The sequence below is a fragment of the Onychomys torridus genome, chromosome 19 (genome assembly GCF_903995425.1).
Source record: "Onychomys torridus chromosome 19, mOncTor1.1, whole genome shotgun sequence".
NCBI lineage: Eukaryota > Metazoa > Chordata > Mammalia > Rodentia > Cricetidae > Onychomys > Onychomys torridus.
In genome coordinates, this window is record NC_050461.1 from 50,179,479 (window position 1) to 50,201,570 (window position 22,092).

General features: G+C 40.3%; 1 protein-coding gene across 6 annotated transcripts in view; it reads left to right on the forward strand.

The window, feature by feature from the left end:
* Scaf8 (SR-related CTD associated factor 8) overlaps nucleotides 1-22,092 on the forward strand; it is a 175,368-nt gene that overhangs the window by 21,547 nt on the left and 131,729 nt on the right. For all 6 annotated transcript variants that reach the window (XM_036168651.1, XM_036168652.1, XM_036168649.1 and 3 more), the window contains 3 exons: nucleotides 7,903-7,986; nucleotides 12,843-12,887; nucleotides 20,625-20,786. In XM_036168651.1, the coding sequence (XP_036024544.1) occupies nucleotides 7,903-7,986; nucleotides 12,843-12,887; nucleotides 20,625-20,786 (291 nt within the window). The remainder of the gene's footprint in view (nucleotides 1-7,902; nucleotides 7,987-12,842; nucleotides 12,888-20,624; nucleotides 20,787-22,092) is intronic.

Consider the following 22,092-nt stretch of genomic DNA (forward strand, 5'->3'; position numbering starts at 1 on the left):
GGGGATATTTCAATTTAAAGAAATACCTGTATAGCATTCCATTTTCCCTCTCCCTCTTAGTATTTTATCTACCCCTTCTTTTGTGATGCTTTGAGCTTAGAAATATGGGGCTGGAGAGATGGCTCAGTGGTCCTGAGTTCAATTCCCAGCACCTACATGGTGGCTCACAACTATCTGTAATGAGATCTGGTGCCCTCTTCTGGCCTGCAAGCATGCATGTAGGCAGAACACTGTATACATAATAAATAAATAAATCTTTAAAAAAAAAAAGAAAGAAAGGGTAATATACATGTCTGTTTAACAGCCCCCTACTTATGGCTCAGCATTGGGCTATTCTACCACAGCAGTGGTTATTTATTTTAGTATGAATGGTTATGAGTTTCTGTAGTGGCCACTGCCCACTGCAAAGAAGAATATCCTTCCTAAACAGAGGGTGACAGCATCAGTAACTGTGGGAGTAAGCATAAATGTCTAGAAGGTAGTTTGACAGGCACATCACATCTGGCTAACAGTAGCAGTTAGTCTCCTTTTGAGGCCTGTGATAGCCCCAGCCACACGTTTTTATCTTGGCTTAGAATAGCAAATATGGTTTCTTCAAGGAAAAGGATTTTTAAAGTCAATCAGAGAATTTTATCCATCACCATCATACCTGCAGTCACATGTTGATAGTGTCCATAATCAGGGAGAATTTTGGGGGACAGTTTTTGTACAGCAGATGGTGCATAAAGTATCTTCCAGAAAGTCAGTGGACAGAGCAGGGCATGTCCAGCTCATTAACGGTGAATTTCTCCCAGTCCTGCAACCAAAGCCTCTGCTGTCCTAGCAAAAAAGGACTTGCCATCTAATTTGTGTGAACAACCAATACCAGTGGCCATACCCTTTGTGATGTAGTAGAGGATGTGTGTAGAGGATGTGTGTAGAGGATGTGTGGGGCCTCCCTGATCAGAACTCATAGGGATGGAGCTCACTGTGGGCACAGGGATTTTCATTTAATAACCTTACAGCTTCTATGCGTGTTTTTTATTTTCTTTTTCTTCTTTATGTAGGGTGCATTTATTTAAATTAACTGTTTCTGTTTTTTCAATTGTTTTGTAAATCTGAGATACCAAACAGTTGGTATTATATAATGAAACATTACAAAGGGTGAGCAGGATCTTTGACCGTCCATGGCTGTCCTTTTTGAGGAAGTACCTGTTGGTTTTGGATACAGCACTTAGCGGAGTATTCAGAAGATCACTTAGCAAGTTCCAGTGCAGCATGAAAAGATTGTGTCGGTTGTTCTGGCAGAAGAACAATGATGAGGTGCCGCAGTGCAGATGGGAGACACTGCTGTGCTCGTTAGCTCTCCTGCTTCTTCATCCTCGTGCTTTCAGGGGTGCCATGCACTTCCACCCCCATGGGCTCAGTGGGGTTGGTAGTGTTGCCTGACCTGGCTAAGGACCAAGGGAAGCAGGATCACATTTTTGCCTTCCTTGACTGCCACTGTAGCTGACTTGTGGACTTGTTTTGAGGCCACTGTCTTCCCAATTGGCCACAGCTGGCTGCAGAGGTTAGTAGGAAGGTGAACCGTCTCTACCCCCAGTGTACTTGGTTGCATCAGTGAAATGTGCACAATGTATTCTAGGGTACTAACTAATTCCTCCCTATTTCCTAGTCTCTTTTTAAACCTGTACTGCTGTGTTCAGGTTGTCAGCTTTTCCTTTCACCTTTTGATGAACTTTTGCTCAAGCCTTGTAGAGACTCACAAATGCAGCATTTGGCTTTCTGACATTTCTTTTTAAGTAATTTCCTGTCAACAGGTCTCTTGTCACATTTACTTTCAAGTTACCTGGACAGACCCCTTCGTTTACCCTTGTGGATAGCCCCTCTTGAGTGCTTGAGCAGCTTTTGAACCTTAATTTACATACTGCTCTGAAGTCATTCACATCCACAGAACTGCTCCTGTCTCATAAAGACCATTTCCCACCATGCGCTCAGTGATTGTACTGAAGCCTCCATCCCAGATGTGAAGTACTTGCTGAACTAACTTCATTCTAGCTCCCTGTGAACAGCACTGTAGGGCCTGGTAAATTGGAATTAAACGTTCCCTCTTACACACCAAGTTTTCCTCAGTAATGTCTGTCTTTTTTGCTTCCCGCTTATATTTATGGGGATCTTAACAGACTGTAGTGAAGTGTCTCTAAAGACTGGCTCATACTAGTCTATCAGGGATTGATTGCCATTATATTGCCTCAGATTGTGCTGCCTTTGTCTCAAGGACAGATGGCTAGGTGTTGTCTGGTTTCTCCATTCCCCTGGCAGTGAGATTGTTCTTATCTGCCCACATGGCCCACAGCCTCATGAACAAGACCGTGGGGAGTTCTTTTCATTTCTTATTTAAAAGTCTTTCCCAATTTAAGCAGTTCAGATGGAGTATATTCCTTGTTTATCAGTTTCAGTACTGGTTCATTGTTGAGGCCCTCGTCTGCATGCTGAGTCATAGATTTGGCCATCCTGTATTAAAGGTCAGACCTGAGAAGTGTCTTTTTTTTTTTTTTTTTTTAAATTTAAAAATATTTAACATGTGTGTGTGCATGACGTGTGTGTGTGTGTGTGTGTGTGTGTGTGTGTGTGTGTGTGTGTTGCATGTGATATGGTATGTATGTGCAGGTTAGAGGCTGAATCAGTTCTCTGCTTCTACCTTATGTGGATTCTGGGTATCAAACTTGGGTTGCTAGACAGTTTAGCAAGCACCTTTACACATAACCCTTCTCACTGGCCCCTTACAAGTATCTTCTGTTCTATTTCACGTTCTTCACTATTTAATTTTGTCCCAGGTTACAAATCTTTCTGTCTGGTAAGGTTTTTGTTTGTTTGTTTGTTTTCTTTTGGGGGGGGGGTTGGTTTTTCGAGACAGGGTTTCTCTGTGTAACAGCCCTAGCTGTCCTAGAACTAGCTCTGTAGACCAGGCTGGCCTTGAACTCACAGAGATCCGCCTGCCTCTGCCTCCCAAGTGCTGGGATTAAAGGTGTGCCACCACCGCCCGGCCTAATTTATTATTTGTTATGTGCATTGATGTTCTGCCTTCATGTGTGTTTATGTGAGGGTGTGAGGTCCCCTGTAACTGGAGTCTCAGACAGATATGAGCTGCCATGTGGGTGCTGGAAATTGAACCTGGGTCCTCTGGAAGGGCAGTCAGTGCTCTTAACTGCCGAGCCACCTCTTCAGCCCTGTAATTCCTTTCTTATAGGGCTTGTTCTTTATAGACTGAATGATGAACCTCAGTTGAATGCTGTATGGCCCAAAGCAAAGACCACACAGCTGCCACTGTGGCTTGGATCTCCTGTGCAGTACTTCAGGGATTGTAAATGATTCTCCAGTTAGTAAAGAAATTTTAGGGCATCCACATAATTTCATTATTGTGCGGGATACCATTCATCAAGAAGTTATGCTAGCCCATACTATGTAGACAATGGCTATTGGAACATCCTCCCCTCTTCCAAAAGATACTCTACTCAAATGGCTCCACCTAGATTCTATGTATTATTATCACAGGGAACACACAGCTGTCACTACAACGAGACATACCATCTTTTACCACATCTTGGGAAAAAGTAGTCATATTGGGGTTGCCCCATGAATTCTTTACCCTCAGACAGATGGACCTTATTTGCTTGTTTTACCATTCTTTGCAGGGGCTGTGCAGTGTCTCCTCTTCTCACTTTGGTTATGTTAGTCTATGTTTGGACATCAGTTGTGTTGTGTGACTATTCCTGAGGAGAAGTGTACAGATAGGCCCTCATCCCTGATAGGTTACTGATGACAAACCAAAGAAAAAAGTTCCCCCATCTAGCTGGATGAACCACTGAGTTATATTAGGGTTAGTTCCAGAGCTGATATGACTCACAGGCCCATCTAGCATGGGTGCTAGCTCATGAAACCCATATCCTAGAGCTTCCTGTTTCTGTTATGTTTCATGAACTTCCTGAACCTCTTGTGTGAATCTTGCCTGTTTAGTTTTCTGAACGTGAGGATTCCTCTCCTTTCTCTTTTACTGGAAAAAATGAATGTTCAATTTGGAGGATACCTGTGCTTAACAGACATGAATATATTTTATTCTTTTTCCCAGTGTTCTGATTGATTTACTAATAACAATAGCATGCTTTTGATAGGAAAGTTTCATATAACCCTTTTTTTTTAAAATAGTGTCTTAAATGACTGACTTTTTTTCTTTATATTTTTGAGGCTAGACAGTCAAGGCACCAGGTGCTGACCATTGAGTTCCTGGGAGAAACTGTTCCTCTCTGGATACTTGCCTTCTCACAGAGGAAGGGACGGGTTGGGTGCGGAAAGAGTTTGGGTGCATGAAAGAATATGCATGTCTGTAATCAAAAGCTATGTGATAATCTAGTTTTTGAAAGACAGTAATCCTGTTAGTCTGCAGCTGTCTGTCTATATGATGTCATTTAATTAACTCCAAAGAGACCCTATTTCTAAATATAGTCATAGTGGAGGTTGAGGCTTCAATTTTGGAATGGAAGAATTTTGGAGAAGGTGAACCATGGAAATGGTGTATGCATAAGTGAACCAGAATAAAAATATTGAAATAGAATTTTCAAGGTATCATAAACAAGTGATTTTGCAGTCTTTGACTATGCTTGATCCCCCAAGAACAATGTTTTCCACTTGTTGACACTTCAGTGTTCCCTTCCCTCAGTCTAGCAAGTGTTAGGGTGGGCCAACCCAAAGCCCAGCATGTGGGTCTGGTTGTAGCCGAGATGGTAGGTCCTGGTCACTGGGATTGCCCTCACAGGCGAGAGGCAGAGCCATTTCTCCTGGGCCCATTCTATCAGGGCCAGCTCTCCCACACCCATGGTGAGGGATGGGGCTGTCTCTCCTGAGTGGTGTGTGTGTGTGTGTGTGTGTGTGTGTGTGTGTGTGTGTGTGTGTGTTCAGGGCCAGTGAGGGGTGGAGCTGGCTCAGCACGGCCCCTGGGTTTCAACATACATGGTTCTTATTACCCCCTGTGGCAACAGAAGCTGTGGACATTACCCAGACTCTGACTGCCACTGGGCCATGGACCCAAGCAGCAGCCTGGGGCCCGGGCAACACCATGACCCTGTGTGGCAGTGCAGGCAACCCAGATTGACATGGCCCTAGTGGCACCATGGCCCTCAGACATCAACATGGCCATAGGTTACAGGCCAGCCCCTGGGAATCTGTGTGACCTTTGGTGGTAGCATGGGCCACAGACATACATCAACACAGAATTCGGCCATGGTAGGACCATGGACCCAGATAGGTTCCTTGGTAGCAGCCTGTGCTTGGATTTCCCCATGGCACCAGGTCACTCAGATTGACATGGCCCCAGGTGACAGCTTAGACCTCTGGCATCGACATTGCCTTCAGCCACAGACAACAGCACAGACCCTGGCTGCGGTAGGGCCACAGACCCAGACATGATCCTTGGCAGCAGTCTGGGCCCAGGTGGGGTATTTGTAATTTTTAACTAGAATCCTAGGTTGTTTTGTTTTTGCAAAGCAGTTGATGTGTAGTTAGCCACTTAGTAACTTAAGTTGCATTTAAGGATTGTAAACCCTTTGTTTATTAATGTCACTCACCATTATCTTTGTAGCAGTTCTTTTTTGAAAAATAAAGTATTAGACATAATTAGACAAATTAATGGCTTCAAAGGTAAATGGTAAGACACTGAAAACAAAGAAATTTGGTAGTGGGGAATTATGGAAGCGTTTCCTCTTTAGGTGATTTAGGGAAAAGTGGGGAGGCCCTGGTAGAGAGTATTCTGAATAGAAGAGAACAAATCTCATTTTGAGGGTATTGTGGCAGGGAACTGAGAAGATTGTGTATGCTAAGAGCAAGAGGCTTTGTAAGCATGACATGAGAGGAAGCTGAGCATGCTGATGCTAGTTACACAGTGAGAGCCTTAAATAGACAATTTTGTTTTCCCCAAAGGGAGGTTCTTGACTACTGAACTCAAGAAGTGGTGGAAGTGGTTTTTCTTGGTGGTTGTTCTTTTTAAAGATAGCTGTAAATGTGGTAGGAGAGCATGCCTTACTCATTTACATGTTCTCCAGGTGAGGCATGGCGATTTTCACTGTGGTCTGTTACGGCCAAAGCTTAGCAAATAAACTTTTAAATACTGCCTTCACCATAGTGTCATAGTATGCAATAGGGTTTTTAGTCGATTTTCATTTAACCCTATTTCTCTAGTATCTAATTTTCCTGCCATTTCTTTTAATTACTTTCTCTCTAAGCATTATATGAGGGATTTTTAAAACACATCAAAGGGCAGATTGTTTTGAACTTTTAAAAGGACCTACCTGCCTCTGTCTCCCAAATGCTGGGATGATTAGAGGCATGCACCACCATGCCTGGCTTTAAAAAGGCTTATTGTGATAAAATTCACACATAAAGTCAGGCAACTCAATATTGTCATTTGGGTATATTCACCACATGCAATTAACTTTAAAATATTTTCTTCACCTTCGAAAGAATTACTAATCATTAGTTGTTTCCCCACCCCAATCCCTAGGATTGAACCTAGGGCCTCAAGCATGGTAGACAAGTGTTGTACCACTCAGCTACATCCCATTTTCTTCTTTAATTTAGCATAGTATTTCCAAGGGCCAGACAAAATGGTGACACATGCTTGGAATCTTAATTACTCAAGGGGCTGAGGCAAAAGGATTGTCAGTTTGAGGTCAATATGGGTAATTTAGTGAGAGACCTCACATCCCTCCCATTTCCCAAGATTCATGTGTAACATATATCTAAGATACATATTTTAGGGCTGGAGAGATGACTCAGAGGTTAAGAGCACTGACTGCTCTTCCAGAGGTCCTGAGTTCAATTCCCAGCAACCACATGGTGGCTCACAACCATCTGTAATGAGATCTGGTGCCCTCTTCTGTATACATAATAAAAAATAAATCTTTAAAAAAAATACATATTTTATATCTGTATCTATATATCCTAATTCCTTTTTATGGCTTATTCAATTATACTACTTTTGTCATTGGTTCATGTCATTTGGGTTGTTTTTACTTTCTCAGTGAGTTTGATGAATTTTATATTAATAATTGTTTAATGATCATCAGGTGCAAGTTTTCTTTCTTTCTTTCTTTCTTTCTTTCTTTCTTTCTTTCTTTCTTTCTTCTTTTCTTTTTCTTTTTTTTTTTTTAAAGACAGAGTCTCACTATATAGCCCTGGCTGACCTGATCTGGAATTTGCTTATGTGGACCAGGCTGGCCTCACACTTAGAGAGATCAGCGTGTTTCTGCTTCCCAAATACTGGGTTTAAAGGTGTTGGCCACCACACTTAGCATCAGAGGCTCAATTTTAATAGTTATAGTGTACTTGGGAGTGGAATTGGCTAGATCACATGGTGACTTTTTAATATTTTTTGAGAAGCTACCATGCTCTTTTATTTTTTTCATTTGAGGTGCATGCACGTGTGTGCTTGTGTGTGGTGGGGCATATGCATGCCAGAGTGAGCCTGTGGAAGGAAAGTTTGTTAGGAGGAATTGGTTCTGTGTTTACACCATGTGGATTTAGGCAATGAACTCAGGTTGTTAGGTTTGGAGGCGCTCACCTTTCTCCACTGAGACACATCGCTAACTCTTAAGTATGTTAGAAGGTTGCTCTACCTTTTGATACTCACATCGGCAATGTATGAGGACTCCCATTTTACATTCTTCCTAATTCTTTTTATTGAACATGAGTAAGCAAGTGTGATGTAATAGCTGATTGTGATTTCGCATTTCCCCTTGTTAGTCCTGTTGAGCTTTTTTTTTTTTTAAGGCTACCCTTGTATTTCATTGACAATATAAAAATGGAAATGTTAGTAGTTTCACAATTGCTTAGAGGCACTTGTGATAACATTTGCTTTTCTTTTTTCATCAGTTATATTCGCTGAATGACTATAAACCACCCATTTCTAAGGCGAAAATGACCCAGATTACAAAGGCAGCCATCAAAGCTATTAAGGTAAGTGGTAAATTTGTGACTTTAAATAAAATAACCCGTGTGTGTGTGTGTGTGTGTGTGTGTGTGTGTGTGTGTGTGTGGGGGGGGCGGGGAATATACATGTGCCACATGTGAGGGTCATGTGGAATCCAGAGACTTTATCAGGTATCTTCCTCCATTGTGTTCTAACCATTTTTCTTTTCTTTTTTCTTTTTTTTTTTTTTTCTGGGGCAGTCTGTGGGATGGTTTTACACTGTCAATTTGATATGCTCTAGAATCACCTAGGAGTGGGCCTGGGACGTGCCTGTGGGGAATATCCTTGATTGCCTTAATTGAGCTGGGAAGACTTGTCTACTCTGGGTGGTGAGGCTGTTCCCCTGCCATAAAAATGGAGAAAAGGAACTGAGTAGCGGCAGGCATTCATATTTGTTGTTGCTGCTGCTTTACATTCTGATTTGGGTTACTCCATGGGCTGTGCTTGTGAATGTGGGCACTCGTGCTGCCGTGCATGTGTGGCGTCGGTCAGAGGACACCTTTCTCTCCTCAGCCCTGGGATATGAGGCTTGAACTCATGTCCTGGAGTTTGTTTGGGAAGTTCTTCTAGCCACTGAATCATGTCCCTTGTCCTCTCTGTTTCTTGACTGTCTCAAGCTCTGCTCCTGTAACTTCTGTTGTGATGGACTGACCTGAAAATGTATTGAATTGCTTCTATTAGGATATTTTGTCACAGCAACAGGAAAATACTGTGTTAATCCAGGGCTCTCGAAGGAAACAGAGGAGACTTTATTAGAGTGGCTCACAGGCTGTGGTCTGGGTAGTCCACCAATGACTGTCTCATGACAGAAAGGCCAAGAGTCTAGAGCAGGCATCCTGGAGGGTTCCTAGAGAGCTGCTGGCCTTCAGTCTGCATTGGAGTCCCAAAGAAGTAGAATTTAATACCAGTGAAGACTGGGATTATGAACTCAGCACTAGGATTGATGAACTTGCTAGGAAGGATGAGGGCAAGTAGGGAAAAAGCCAATGCTTCCTTCTTTCATGGCCTTTTATGTGATCTTTGCCACCTCAAATGAGCTGATTAAGAAAAGTCCCTCATAGGTGTGCCCTGAAACTTGGGTTTTAGTTGATTCCAGAAGTAGTCAAGTTGACAACCAAAATTCATCTGTTCTTTGTTAACTTGACACATAGTCACATACCCTCTTGCTTAAATTCCAAATGAAAACAATTACCAGGGCATAATTCCACTTAAGTACCCCACGTAAAACTGCAAATGCAGTATATATTCTAGAATAGTTGGCACTGTCTCTTGAGGTATGCTTAGAATTTCAGCTATCTCAGTCTATATTATTACATTACACGGTAGATAAATAGAATAAAGAAAACATAGATATCTACTTAATACATGTGTATGTATACACAAACAGGTTCTTAGCAGAATAGGACAGAAGCACTCATGTCAGTTACAAACTGCCCTTTCTGCAGCTAGTCACGGAGTTCAAACTACGTCCCTCTTCTCCCGATTGCACGTGTGCTCCACCCTTAGCAAATAGTGATTTTGTAGATTTTACATATTTACTTCGGCTTTATGGTATTGATGCATGCTTGATGTGGAAAAGAAAATCTGCTACCTGCAAACCCCCATTTACATAAAAATACATTTTGAAAAGATTCTTCCAGCTTAAGAGAGGCTCAGTAGTTAAAAGTGAACTGGTTTTAGAGTGGACCTGGGTCCAGTTCCCAGCACCCACAAGGTGGCTCACAACTATCTCCAGTTCTAGAGGCCCTGCTCTCCAGGGCCACTGGACACAACCTGGTTCACACACATACATGAAGGGAAAACACTGATACATAGAACCAAGAAAATAAAATGAGTAAACCTTTTTTAAAGATCCTTGTAAACAGTCTGGTTTTTGTTTGTTTTGTTTTTCAAGACAAGGTTGTTCTGTTTAACAGCTTTGGCTATCCTGGCACTTGCTATGTAGACCAGACTGGCCTCGAACTCACAGAGATCCAAAGGCGTGTGCTACCATCGCCTGTCTAAGGAAACAATCTTTTATATTTTGAAGCAAGCATTTTTTGTTCCTTTCTTAGGCAGGTGATAATTTGAATAGCTGTGGTTTGGAGACGGTGTTCTGACATTGGCATTTGTCTCACTGACTACAGATTCTTAAATATAAGTTGATAAAAGACTTCTAAATACAAATTAGTTTATTGGGTTTTTTCTCTTACTGATTCTATGTAGATTTAAAAATGGAGTCATAATGGAAAATAATTTGGCTTCATTGTGTATAAGGTAATTGAATTTTAGGAAAACCATAGAAAGTTATTTATTGCTCTGATACAGTGAGTTTTGAGCCTGTGTTAACTTATCCCTACTTTGGAATCACAGGGAAAGGTTGGATTCTCTGCAGAAGTACACATGACTTCTTGGATAAAAAACTTTTAAGTTCAGTCATAGACAATATCTTGTCTCCTGGTTCAAGTAAGGGTCTTAAAAATAAATGATTACTTCTAATGAAGTAGGTACTAACCTATAAAAATTCAGTGGTCAAAACATTAGCCATAACTAGATATACTATAGCAATATATTAATTATTAGTAGTTACTACCAAAAAATTGAGTTAATTCTTGTAAAGTTTTGCACACATTTGCCATGGGATATGCTTAGAAATTGGAGAACAAATGTGCACCTAGGTGACAAGTACCTTTACTGGCTGAACCATCTTGCCAGCCCTTTTGTTTTTGTTTTTTGTTTTTTGGTTTTTTTTTTAGTTTGTGTGTGTGTGTGTGTGTGTGTTTTAGTTTTATAGTTAGTATCTTACTCCATTATAGTTAAAAACCTCATATTTTCATGTAAAAAAAAAGATATGGGATAAAGATGGTAAGTACATTTAAGCCTGAGACTTCTGAAGGGAAATTAAATTTAGCATAAGCTAATTCTCTTTTAGTTTGCACTATCTTCTGTGTGGTCTGATTCTTTGGATATGGTTCTAAGAATATGCAAACATATGTTAATATTATCAGTAGTAGTCTAGAAATTTAGGAATTGGTATAGTTCGTAAAACTGTTGAATAGCACTTGTTAAATTAAAGACTCAGTAAAGTTTAGGTTCCAGCATTATTTCCTGTTTTCAGATGTCAGAAGAGTATAATGTACATGAAGTAGCTTGTAGAGTTTGAATTGGGGTTTTTGTTAGTGGAGAATAACTCAGTTTTTACAGTATACTGTAATGTTTGATGTATTATTACTGCCTCTTTTTTTCTTTTTCTTTTCTTTTCTTTTTTTTTTTTTTTTTTTGAGACAAGGTTTCTCTGTGTAGCTTTGCGCCTTTCCTGCAACTCCCTCTGTAGATCAGGCTGGCCTCGAACTCACAGAGATCTGCCTGCTTCTGCCTCCCCAGTGTTGGGATTAAAGTAGTGCGCCATCACCCCCTGGCTTTTATTACTGCCTTTAGTCATTCTAGTTTTGAAAAAAGTTGTAGTGTGTTGTGATAAACACTGTTTTTGCCCCTTAGATCTATTAGTCAGTAACCTTTTAACCACATCTGCTTTATTTCTACTCACTTGGGTATTACTTATTACTTTCGCGCGCGCGCGCACACACACACACACACACACACACACACCAAGCACTGACCCTTTTTTTTTTTTTTTTTTTTTTTTTACTTTTTTTCCCTCTTTTTCTGGTTGATTTATTTGGCAGTTTAAAGTCATTAATAACAGTTCCTATATACTTGGATATAAATCTCCTGAGAATTCGACATTTTCTTTTTTTCTCTCTCTCTCTCCCTCCTTCCCTCCCCTCTTTCTTTCTGTTTCTCTCTTTCCCTCTCTCTCCCTCCCTTCTCTCCTTCCTTTCTTTCTTAAATTCATTTTTATTTTATGTTTATGGTGTTTTGCCTGCATGTATGTCTGTGTGAGGTGTCACAAGCCCTAGAACTGGAGTTATAGACTCCCATATCTACAGTGTGATGTGGGTGCTGGGAATTGAACCCAGGTCCTCTGGAAGAGCACCTAGTGTTCATAACTGCTGAGCCATCTCTCCAAGCCATAGTACATTGATACTGTTTGGATTTCATGTGGATGCAGTGCTTTTGTGTTAGTGTTCTTAGAGTCAACCCAGGTATACATTTCAGTGTTGTTACGGCTTCAGTTCTTAGTCTCCTCATTCCAAGGGAAGGCTTCTGGTTTTGTTTTTGTTTTGTTTTTGTTTTGTAAAGCAGAAGTCAGGAGACTGGAAGTACTCCTCAAGTTCTTCAAAACAGAAATGGTCTAGTAGTGGCATTACCATTGACATATTAAAATTGTGTTGTCTAATTTCTGTTTTTACTTATTTTCAGGTTTATGTTGAATGTTTTATTGTACATTAAGTGTTCTCACAATTAATAGTGAATCATTTCATTTTGTATGATTCATTAGCACATTATAAATTTCTTCTCTGCCTATGCTTAAAACAGGCTCTCACATTTTTAAATGTACTGCTGGTGGTAGAGTTACTTGCTTTTTCTAGTATTTTCCTTGATTTAGGAGTTAAAATGAGACTGTAGGACATTGTTACATTTTCCTCTCAGGAAAAAACAGCATTTGTCAGTGTACAGTATTTTGCTGTTAATACAGTTTGCCAAAGTGTGCTTTCATAAAGATGTTGGAAGTATCCTAATGTGCTTTAGATACATTCATACATATGTGCCTCAGAGAATTACTTGAGGAATTCAATGTAATGGCTAGTTTCCTATAAAGGTGAATGATGCAAATCACGAAAGTTTCGACTAAAATTTATTATTTTAATAGACCTTTGGAGCCGTTCTGAAGCCTGTGGTCAGCAGAAAATTCTAACCTGTGCAAACTAATTTGGGAATCACATTTTCTCTTTTCTTACAGTTCTATAAACACGTGGTACAAAGTGTCGAGAAATTCATTCAGAAAGTAAGTACATGTGCTCTTTACTACTGAGGCTAAATGTGCTGTAGTTTCGTATTGATGCTTGTGTTCTCATTCATTATTTATTCATTTATTTTTAAGCACGTGATTTAACTTTTAAAGAATACTTTTTATGTGTATGAGTATTTTACCTACATTATGTATGTGCACCAAGTATGTGCTGGATCCCCTAGAACCTGAGTTAGAGATGGTTGTGAGTTGAACATTTTTGTGCTGAGAACTGAGCCCAGGTCCTCTGCAAAAGCATCAAGTGCTCTTAACCACTGAGCCATCTTCCAACTCCTTATGTCCTCCTTGAAATCAAATACTTGAGTTGAAGTTTTGATGGACTGTTAAAAAGAGACTCCCAAGTGTTGCAGATGTAGTTCTGCCGGTGGAGTGCTGGCCTAGCATACCAGTTGCTCTGTGTTCCATCTCCAGCCCATTGTAAAATAGGATTATGCATTCACACAGGCATGTAGTGTAGTCCCTGACACTACCCAGGTTCATGGTTGGGCTTAGTCAAGTAGATGCCCATCTGGACTATTCCAGATTCTTTATCAAGACAAAAAAATAAATTAATTAATTAAATAAAATAAAATGAAAGTGTTGATTTGATAAGTCTCAAAATGTTAACCTTTAGGAAGATACTTTTGCTAAGTTTGTTTTGTTTCTTGAAAACAGTTATGTCATTATGATTGATTCCCCCCCCACCCCACCCAGACAGGGTTTCTCTGTGTAGCTTTGCACCTTTCCTGGAACTCACTTAGTAGCCCAGGCTGGCTGGCCTTGAACTCACAGAGATCCGCCTGGCTCTGCCTCCCAGTGCTGGGATTAAAGGCGTGGGCCACCCGGCTGATTGATGTTTTTAAATGTTACTCTGCGTAAGGCCTTTAAGGAGATTCTCACTAGTCATTTTAAGCTGTATGCTTAGAAAGCAACTCTGTATCTATGTAAAATATGGGCTAAAATATTTTCTTCCAATTATTTTTGTTCCCCTCATTCATTTTATCTGAGCCATTAATGCATTCAACAGTGCTGCTACATTTTATTTTGTAGACTATATCCAGGGGAACTAAGGCAAATAAAGTTGAAAATAGCAGTCTTGCTTACTGTCTTAGTTAGGGTTATTATTGCGCTGATGAAATGCCCAGACCAAGAGCAACTTAGGGAGGAAAGGGTTTATTTGGCTTACATATCTTGAATCACAGTTTGTTAAGGGAAACCAGGGCAGGAACTCAACCTGGGCATGAACCTGGAGACAGGAGCTGATGCAGAGACCATGGAGGGGTGTTGCTTACTGGCTTGCTCACTCTGCTTTCTTATAGAACCCAAGACCACCACACCAGCCTAGGGGTGGCCCTACGCAGAATGGGCTGGGCCGTCCTCCATCAATCACTAATTAAGAAGATGCCCTATAGGCTGGCCCACAGCTTGGTATTATGGAGGCTTCCTCCTCTCAGATGACTTTAGCTTGTGCCCAGCACACTTAGGTTTCCTGTCTTTATCAGGAGTCTAGGTGACTAGTCATTGTTCTTGGTCCTCTTACTTAGGATCAGCATTCTGTTGATGCCAGGTTCTGGCAGGTGTATTTAAGACTCATGCCTTAGGACAGAGACGTCATTTACTTACACTTGGAATCAACGTTTAGCAAGTTTGCAGTGTACCACAGAAGGTGAAGGGATCAAAGTACAACTACTGTGTCTCTAAACTCAGTTGTCTTAAATAATTGATCTAACCTCTTTTTGATTCCAACCCACTTTTAACCAAGATTAATATAGACAGGGTTGGTGGTGCACATCTTTAATCCCAGCATTTAGGAGGCAGAGGCCTGAGGATCTCTGTGAATCTAAGGCCAGCATCATAGTGAGTTCTGGGACAGCCAGGGCTATGCAGAGATTTTGTCTCACAAAAACCAAAAAATAAAAATTAAATTAAAATTTTTATTTATTATGTTTTTTTGTGTGTAGGAGTGTTTTGCTTGCATGTATGTAGTAAGTGTGTGTACCAGGTGTGGTTGGTGCTCTTAGTGGGCAGAAGAAGACATCACATTTCCTGGAACAAAAGCTATAGACAATTGTGAGCTGTCAGAATGGGTGGTAGGAATCAAACCCAGGTCCTCTAGAAGAGCAGTATATGCTCCTAAGCACTGAGCCATCTCTCTGCCCTCTTTCCCTCTTTTTATAACTTTGTTTTCTCCATAAAATACTGGTTAAACATATTTTGGGATTAAAAAGTTTAGATAAAGATAAGTATACTTTTAAAGAAAATCAAACTGTAAAGTGCAGTATTAGTGACTGTAAACAAATAATACAAGTAAGGGATAAGTGTGTAAAAGCTTGATAATGTTATCTATGGTGCCATGTGTTAGTCATTAAAATTTTATAGATGGAATGATGGATGATGGCGAGAAATGAAAAAAATTAACATTAAAACTGACTGTTGTGGGGAGGTGGTTTTGAAGACAGGGTTTTTCTGTGTAACAGTCCTGGCTGCCCTGGATCTCACTCTCTAGACCAGACTGGCCTCAAACTCACAGAGATCCACCTGCCTTTTCCTCCCCAGTGCTGGGATTAAAGGCATGTGCCACCACTGCCTTGCTAAAAGCTGACTTCTTAAAGGACTACTGCTTAGAATACTTGGGCTTCTAGCTTTTGATGTAGTGAATGTAGCCAGAAAACTATGTTGTGATAATTCTCTGCTTTTGTTTGAAGTTGTGCTGTAGGCAGGGTTTTTTTTGTCAGGACCATGACCAGCTGTCCTTCTGGCCACTCCCAAATAATCACACAGACTTACTAATTGTAAAGGCTCAGCCGATAGCATAGGCTTGTGTTTAGATAGCTCTTATAGCTTACACTAACCATCTCTGTTCACCTGTGTATTGATCCAGGCTTGCTCACCTCTGTATGTGCTTTCTTTGCTGATGCTTTCCCGTCTGGCTAGCAACTCCTTCCACTCCTCGCTTCTTCCCAGCAGTCTCTGTGCCCTGAAAATCCTGTGTAGTCATTGGCCAGTCTGCTTTTCATTAGCAGTGAGAGAAACACATCTTTACAAAAGGACTGTTCCACCCTTTTTGTCCTTGCCTACTATTTTGTATGGTTACTACTAAATTCATTTGTTTCATATACTCAGATAGGACTAGAGGTTCATCACTCAGCATTGTTTTTTTTAATGCAGTCTGGATGCTTTGTTTTAGTGAGCTGCATCAGTGCTGTTGTGGCTACTATTAACTGCCATAGGTTTGCAGAACATGTGATCTCTCTACCTTCTGATATTGTCCTGTCAATTAGCTGTTACTGTCTAAGTTGGAAACTTGGCCTTTATTAACCTTTAAATTTTCTATTGCATTATGTCAGTAATAGAAGAGATTCATTTGTTGTCATTTTTATGAAGCAGACATGGAAAATAAATAAAAATTATGACAAATACTCTTAGCACTACCGTATTTTTTTTCCCAGAAACCTTCCAACAAGTACCTATTTTTATTTTTTAATTATGAGTAGGTGTGGATGTGTGTCTCTCTGTTCTGTATGCCACATTTGGACAGGTACCTTTGGAGTCCAGAGGCATTGGATCCCCTAAAGCTGCCCTTACAGGCAGCTGTGAGCCACCAGACATGGGTATAGGAACCAGAACTCTGGTCCTCCGCATGAACAATGTGGGTTCTTAACTGCTGAGCCATCATCTCTGCAACCTCCAAGTATCTGTTGTAAAGTGAAGCTAAAGGAGTTCATCACCCTTTGCTACTTTTATTTTTCCACCTTTTGCTACTTACCTGAAAGAATGCCAGAATCTTTTGAAAAACACTTGTCATAGTTATCTTTGTTCTCCCATTTAAATATGTACATTTTTATGTATTGTCCAGTCTTAGTGACAGTGGATATTGATCACGTATATACTCTTTACCCTAGGGTGGGTGCACAAGGACCCGGGCATTTAGGCACAGGGAATTTGAAAGGAGTTCACTTCCCGAGGTTCCTGCCCATAGGTACTTTTTACTAACAGTTCTTTGCCCTAGGATATTTTAGGTATGTTTTAAATGCTATACTACTTCAGTTTATATTTCAGATACAATTTCTTGGCTATGATGAGGTGCTTTTGCCCAATGTTTTACTTTTGTTATGAAGTACATATGGACATACCCAGAAAGTTGCTGTATACACGGCTGTGTTTTTGTAAGGGCAAGACTTGTTTAATTGCCACTCATTTCTTGCAATCAAATTAAAGCCAGCTGCCTCTTCTTAATCTCTTGCATTTTCTCTGCCCACGTGACCACAATCAGACTTCATTTTGTCCTTGTTTGATGTTACAAGAAATATGACTTCTGTTTTAAATTATTTACAGAATATTAGTTTCTGTAGCCAATTCCACATGGACAATCCCTTTATATTTAGTATAGTGTGTTATTCTTGTACAAATGAAAATTTTAAGTTTAATGTTTTTAGAGTAATCTATTAATTTGTGTACCGTGTTAACTCAGCACAGTAAATTTCCAAAATTAACAGAACAGCTGAAGTTGCCCAAATTCAAGTTTTACAGCACAGATGTTAGAGGGTGTGGGTGTGTAGTTGTGTCCGAGTGTATACAGACCATTAATGACAATATTGTCCATCTGTAGCAGAAGCAGTCTTTCCAGGTTTTGCAGTTACGGATTATGGAAACATTTCATATACTCCACTAATAAAAGGTGGGGGACACCAAGGTAAAAAAAAGTCCAGGAAAATAGGAGTTCTGTCGCTATTCTAATACCTGGTGTCGTTGTTTTTTTTAAATCAGTGTTTTTATCATCTGTACAGAAGTGTTCCAGAGCCCTGTCGGTAGGAGCAGCCTTGCTAACTGTCACCATGGGTCAGTGCAGGTATAGGGTGTAGCAGGTGCTTGTCTTATTGCTGAAGTCCGTCACATAGCTGACAACAGCATCCTAGGGAGGGGACAGTTCTGGCTTATAGTCCACCATCCTGGGAGGCACGAGGCGAGGCAGGAGCCTGAGACAGTTGGGCTCAGAGAGAGGTGAATGTTGACACTCTGCTCTCCTCCTTTTTATTGAGTTTGGAACCTAAGCACATAGGACCATGTTGCTCACACTTAGGGCCAGTGTTCCCAGCTCAACCTAATCTAGAAGCTCCCTCACAGCTGTGATTGGAGAAGTCTGTTTTCATGGTGAGTCTCAGTCTCCTGAAGTTGACAATGGAGGTTAACCACACTGAGTTCTCATTTTTAGGGGTATGTGACACATGCTTGCTCTACCACATACACAAATTCCTAAAATCTCACTTTTTTTTTTTAGTTTTCATTAGCATGCATTAGTTACACATGAAGTGGATTTCATGATGGTATTTTCACACATGTATATAAATGTGCATAATGTACTCTAATCCATTTGGCCCTGCCCCACTCCTGCTGATATCCTTCCTCTTCCCAATAAGTCTTTCTACTTTCTTTAAAAAACTTTTCTAAGCGTTTATTTATTTAGTAGAGGTGAACACTGATCCATAATACATGTGTGGGGGTCAAAGGGCAGCTTAAGGGAATCCATTGTCTCCTACTATATAGGTCCCAAGGATCAAGCTCAGGTCATCAGGCTTGGTGGCAAAAGCCCTCACTCTGAGCCCTTTCATGCCTCTTCCTTTTGGTGACGGGTGGGTTCGTTACAGTTCGAGGATGGATGTGGACACCTTACTAATGGGTTCATCACTGAAGAAGTGTATCTTCTCTAGCAGTCACTAGGATTATTTTGTGAGGTGGTGGGAATGATGGTGGTTCACAGGGTCTCATTGTAGTTCTGGATTGCCTGGAACTCATGGAGAGCTGCCTGCCTCTTTCTGCCTCCTGAGTGCTGGGATTAAAGACATGTGCTTCCACCCCTGGCCACTAGAATTCTTAAAGATTTTAATGTCAGGTTTCTTCTCCCATCATCCTTCAGTGATACTTTACATCAGTAAAGACTGGTCACCTTTCATCTCGCCCTCCCCCATCTGCCCATGAGTGTGTTATATGTGTGCACACGTGTTTTCCTCCTGAGCCATCCACTTTGTTTTGTCAGTGGGTCTGTCCCTGGGACCTGGGGCTTGCTGACCAGGCTAGCTGATTGGCTACTGAGTCCAAGGGATCTGCTTGTCTCCATCTCCCCACCACTAGGGTTAAGAGATGCTGGGGTTGAACTCAGGTCTTCATTCTTGTGCAGAAGCACTTTTCCAGCTGAGGTATCTTCCTTGCCCGTCATCTCTTGTGTCTTTGTAGTGTGACCCAGGTCCTTTGACTGTGAAGAGGAGGAGGAGGGTTAGTAATTTCCCAGTCTTCACTGGGGTGACAGGAACACATGTGCATGTAGCCACACCCAGCTGTTTTACCTGGGTACTAGGGATTTGAACTCAGGGACTAATCTATAAATAGTATGCACTCTTACCTACTAAGCAGTTTCCCCATCCCTTAGTCTAGATTTTATACTTACTATGCAGTCTATAAATGATAGATTTTGCTATTAGAACCACTGAAATTGTCCGTCCATAGACCAGCTTTTCATATAAAAAGAAAAATTACCCACATGGTGTTACCCTAATTGTATCCTGGGGTAACCACAGCAGTATCATTCAGTTATTTGCAGATTCAGTCACTTATGTTTTCCGATTTTATTTTCCTTACTGGTGAGTTTTAATACATGAAAGTAGAAGTTCAAGTTTGAATGTAATTATTGAGTGAGTGTGTTTACATGTTGCAGAGAATGGTGCTGAACTTGCCAAAGGGTTCTTTGTCAGACAACCCTGTGATTGATGATAGCTACAGATGCCAGCAGGAGAACTTTGCCTGTGTGTAAGGATGTTCAAGTTTCCTTGGGGCTGGGGAGATGGCTCAGTGGCTGCAGTTGTTCTTGCAGAGGACCTGGATGCTATTTCCAGCTCCTTGATGGCAGCTTACAGCCATGTATAACTTCATTTCCAGGGGATCTGATGTCTTCTTCTCACTCCTACAGGTGGTGCACATCCATACATGCAGGCACATACTCATCATGCACATAGAGTAAATTAGATGAGAAAGCCAAGTTTTCCTGGGTTTCTTGTTTTAGAGTAGAAAGCTGGGTTCCAAGTACATAAGCTCGGAACCCCTGTGCTAAGAAGTAGAGAACCTCGTAGTTCACAAAATAAAAATAAATTATAGACAAGTAAGTTAGAAGACAATGACCCGTTGGGATAGTGTGAATACTTGCATATTTCAGTGTTAGCAATTTTCCCAGAGTGTTTATAGTGGTAATGTCATGTTTCCTCTATAGATGAGGTATTTGAGACAGTTAAACTTTGGGCTGGATGTATTTAGTATGGTACAACTGGCTGTTTGACTTGTTCTTTTACTGATATAGAAATGTGATGTTCAGGTGGAGTCTAGTGCATGCTTGCAAAGCATTTTCTAATCTTTTCCTGATTTTGCTTCCATTGTTACAGCTTTTCAAAATCATTAAATAATTTTTATATGATGTCTTCTTTATCAGATTGTTTCCAGTCATTGAAATCAGTTAGGCAGTGTTAGTTTGGAATTGGGGTGAGTGACAGTTGACCTGAATACATTGAATAGCCAAAGTAGAGTCTCTTCTTTAAGGTGCCGTTCCAGAGATGGAGGGTAAGGACTAGGCAGAGTCTGGTATTGGTTGCGGCATGAACAGCGTTTCTCTTTGAGTAGGGTTTAACTGGTTTTGTCTATCAAGGGTTTTACAAACTGTTTGTCTCCTCCCCTCTACTCTTCTCTCATCAGTGTAAACCAGAATACAAGGTACCTGGACTGTATGTTATTGACTCCATTGTGCGACAATCCCGGCATCAGTTCGGTCAAGAAAAGGATGTGTTTGCACCCAGATTTAGTAATAACATCATTAGCACTTTCCAGAATTTATATCGTTGCCCTGGGGATGACAAGGTATGATATTGTTTCGTTAAAGGAGAAGTTACTCCTTTTCTTAGAGTCTTAAATTATCTTATTATATGACCTTGTGTTGTCATTTACTCTGTTACTCTGAATTCTAATATTTACTCTTAGAATGTTTAGAGAGTAGAAAGATATAGTTGCTTTTGCTACTTTTTAATTTATTGAAGCAAGTGTGAAAGAAATTGGCTACAGAAATATTTTGAAATTATATTAGACATTGAGTCATGCATGTAATCAGTAGAGAATTGTGGGTACTTGAATTGATATTTACCATTCAGTTTTGTGGAAAATAGATCTGCCAAGCAGTTCATTGAAAAATACATATCAAAATTCTGTTACAATTTTGTAAGTGCTAAAGACCAGCACTCAGATTTTAGTATGTGTCTGTAATTAGCAGGTAAAGAATCCAGAGCCAAGAATAAAGGGAGATATTTCCTTCATACCCCTTTAACATTACTAGAAAGTTACTTAAGTTGAATGCTGATTTGGAAGTGATTTTTTTTCTTTCTGTTTTTAAATTAGGAAAAGGTTATGAGTGGGTGAACAGGGCTGGAGATGGCTCAGTTATTACGAGCATTTACTTCTTTATCAGACCCATGTCATGATTCAGCACCCTCTTCTGTCTCTCTGATAAACACATTAAAAAGAGAGGAGACTGGGTGAGGGTTGAGAATCTGAAATCTAAAGCTTATAACAAGATTGGGTAGTTTCATTTTTAATCACCATCGTGTCTTAAATTTTAAACATTATTATAGGTGGAGATAAATTTGTTATAGTATATTCTTTGTAAATATTCTTGGATATAATTCCTAGGAGCTTTTGTATATTGTTTTAGTTATTTTGGTATTGTAAGCCTAGCAAGTAGTCCTAAAGAATGCTTCAGATTTTCAGGCACCCATCTTAATGAGTTCTTAAAGTAGAATTCCATGTATAATCATTAATTTGAAATAGTAAATAGTAACAACTGATTGAGAAAACACACAATCGGTAAAATCTTGTAGGTTTCATGACTAACACCTCTCAGGATAGTCTTTATTGAGTAAGGTATTTTAAAACTATATGAGAAAAGATTACATGAATCTGAAATCTCAGTAATAAAGGAGTTGACGCTGTTTATAGAGACACAGAATGATGATGTTGGGATTGTTATTTTGAAGAACGTGAATATCAGACATTGAGAAATGTTCATATAAGCCAAAAGAGTGCCCGGTACTTTCTGAGTGCCCTCACCATGCAGAGGCAGGAGTTGAATCAGAAGGGTAGAAGCGTCCTTCCTTCCTTCTCTCCCCCCTCCCTC